Raw genomic sequence first — 2869 nt, 5'->3', positions numbered from 1 at the left:
GAACTAGAACAGAACTAAAACAGAGCTAGAACAGAACTAGAACAGAAAGAACTGAACTTAAACTAAACTAGAACTACAACAGAACTAGAACTGAACTTGAACAAAACTAGAACAGAACCAGAACTGTAGTCTGTGGTTTAGTTTTTGGTTTAGTATATAATTTAGTCTACAATCTAGTGTTTAGTCTAGTTGTTAATGTTCTTTAACGTTAAACTTTAAAGCTTAAAATTATAGCTTAGTCGGTGGTATTGTCTGTAGTCTATATAGTGTTCGAATATATAGTCATTTAAGTTATTTTGAATTTAGCCAAAATTTTTACTTTTTTATCTAGACAACCATTAAAAGGTGGAATTTAAAGATTCGATTTAAAATTTTTACACGCAACTTAATAAAAAACTATAATCTTAAACAACATCATTAATTTATAGTAGATAATTATAAACAAGTTAACAAATAAAAAAATATTGAAATGTAATTATAATTATTGACGTTAAGAGTAAAGTGAAACACCCACCCCGTTGCACTGAACATGCCACAACATATGTTGAACATAAACATTTGTTATTAAAAAGCAAAAGGTCAGACTGTTATCAACACTACTGTGAAAAATAAACAATTTGCAAATAACAGAGTTGCCACCTGTTTAAGCTTAGTTGAAACAATATAGGTTTTTTAATAAAAATTACAAAAATTTAATAACATGTTTTTAGGCAAATGCTATTTTTTTACATTTTTATAAACCTAACTTAGTGTTTTTTTAACGAAATTAATAAATAAACAAACGAAAAAAATATCATTAAAATTGCGTGTTTGACGTGTTTGACGTGTAAACAAATAAAACGTTTGTTTGTTTATTTTCATTTTCTAGGTGACACTAAATGTCAATAAGTGTAAATAAATGTCTGTCTGTTTTGTTGTTGTTTATTTATTCAAATTTAAGTGTAGATGGATTTCTATCATATTTGAAAAACGAACGAAAACAATGATCTTGACTTTTACAACATTAAAATGTTTTAAATTCAAAAAATATTTGCATGTTTTGTATTTATTTTTATTTTTTTATTTTTTTTTTGATATAAACAAAAACACTTGAAATATTTGGTTCTCATGTTAAACAGCTGACTAGAGATGTCAGAAAAATGATAAGTTTAAGTTCAGACTAGTGGTATTGATTAACTTATTTAATTCACATAATTAAATAAAAGAAGAAAAGTCAGTTTCTGATATTTGCAGATGTATATTTTAAACCGGAGAGCAAGTTTTTACTTTTAATAAAGATTTGGTCCTACGAACCGCAAATAAAACTCTTTAGTTCTATAGTTTAATCTATAGTCTATAGTCTAGTCTATAGTCTAGTCTATAGTCTAGTCTATAGTCTAGTCTATAGTCTAGTCTATAGTCTAGTCTATAGTCTAGTCTATAGTCTAGTCTATAGTCTAGTCTAGTCTATAGTCTTATCTATAGTCTAGTCTATTTTCTACTATATAGTCTAGATTGTAGTCTAGTATGTGCTCTTATTTATAGTCCAGCCTAGTCTATAGTCTTTTATACAGTCAAGTCTACAGTTAAGACTATGGTTAAGTCTATAGTTTCCTCTACAGTTAAGTCTTAGGTCTAGTCAATCGTTTAGTCTGAAGTTTTGTCTAAAATCTAGTGTTGAGTCTAATTTATAGTTAATAAATTTTGTAGATCTCATACAAATAATTAACACCCATTTTTTATATTTTCAGCACTATTTTCGTCCTATTTGTAATAAGTGGTCTCACAGTGGCGGATAAATCTACCATGGAAAGAATCAGGGTAAGTGTATATTGCCTATAAAATAGTTACATAAAATGTTTTCTATAATTTTATAATTCAAAAAATTATTTTCAAATATTTTAAATAAACTTCCACTAGTTTTCGTTTTCAAGGTGTGTTTCGATGAGAACCTTTTCCACAACAATGATATTGACAAAAATTCATAGATATGATGATGTCTAAATTTAATTTAAATTTTATGGATCATTGGTTGTAGTTGGAGACAATATTTACAAACAATTCAACAGCATGGTGACACATAGTCTAAAGGCCCCTAATTTTTTTTTTAATTCTGCACTTTAGTCAAGGTTAAAATCCATGTTTTTGGGCTTTAAAAAAGATATTGTAAAATTACAATAAAAGAAAATGTTAAATAATTCTAATCGAAATTTTAAATGTTAACAACTTGTTCTTGTTTATTGTGTTTGGCACTTTTTTCTTTTCCACATTTTTGGGAACGCTATCTAATGAGCCATGAATGAGAGTCATTTGGTTTTATTGAGCAATGTTTCTATTTTGAATTTGTGTTTTTTTGGGTGAGATTAATTGCAGTTTTAAGGCATCATTAAGTAATTGGGTTAAGGTTGTGGCAACAGTTGGCTGGTGAAGTAACTAGTGTCAAAGGAAATGTTTTATTTGAATTTATCAATAGTTTTGTTGTTTTTTATTGTAATAAAGCGGAAATTTTAAATGTAATAATTTGTTGTAAAAAGGTGCATTTTATTGAATTTTGTTTAAAAGGAATTAAAAGAATTCTATATGCAATTGAAATTTTAAATTAAGTTAATTGAATGTTTCATATTCTAATTTAGTTCCAGTTCTGTTACGTTACGTTGTAATTGGCTAGAAACATGAAATTAAGTACGTAGAGCTCGGATTAGACGAGAACACTTTAAAGGGGACTTTTTGGTATTTTTTCGTTTTATATAAGGTACTTTTTTGAATTTTCTATAATATTGAACCTAGAAACATTATGTATGTTCTAGTTCAATTCTAGTTAAGTTCTAGTTCAGCTCTAGTTCTGTTCTAGTACGGTTCTAGTTCTGTTCTAGTTCTGTTCTAGTTCTGT

At 27.3% G+C, this 2869-nt stretch overlaps 1 protein-coding gene across 1 annotated transcript in view; it reads left to right on the top strand.

The window, feature by feature from the left end:
- The window catches only part of LOC124421266 (cell wall protein DAN4-like), a 20543-nt gene that overhangs the window by 16005 nt on the left and 1669 nt on the right, over positions 1-2869 (top strand). Inside the window, exon 3 of the mRNA XM_046956153.1 lies at positions 1731-1800. Coding sequence (XP_046812109.1) covers positions 1731-1800 — 70 coding nt within the window. The remainder of the gene's footprint in view (positions 1-1730; positions 1801-2869) is intronic.

This window comes from Lucilia cuprina, chromosome 2, assembly GCF_022045245.1.
Source record: "Lucilia cuprina isolate Lc7/37 chromosome 2, ASM2204524v1, whole genome shotgun sequence".
Lineage (NCBI taxonomy): Eukaryota > Metazoa > Arthropoda > Insecta > Diptera > Calliphoridae > Lucilia > Lucilia cuprina.
This window is presented reverse-complemented; position numbering and strand designations above follow the sequence as displayed.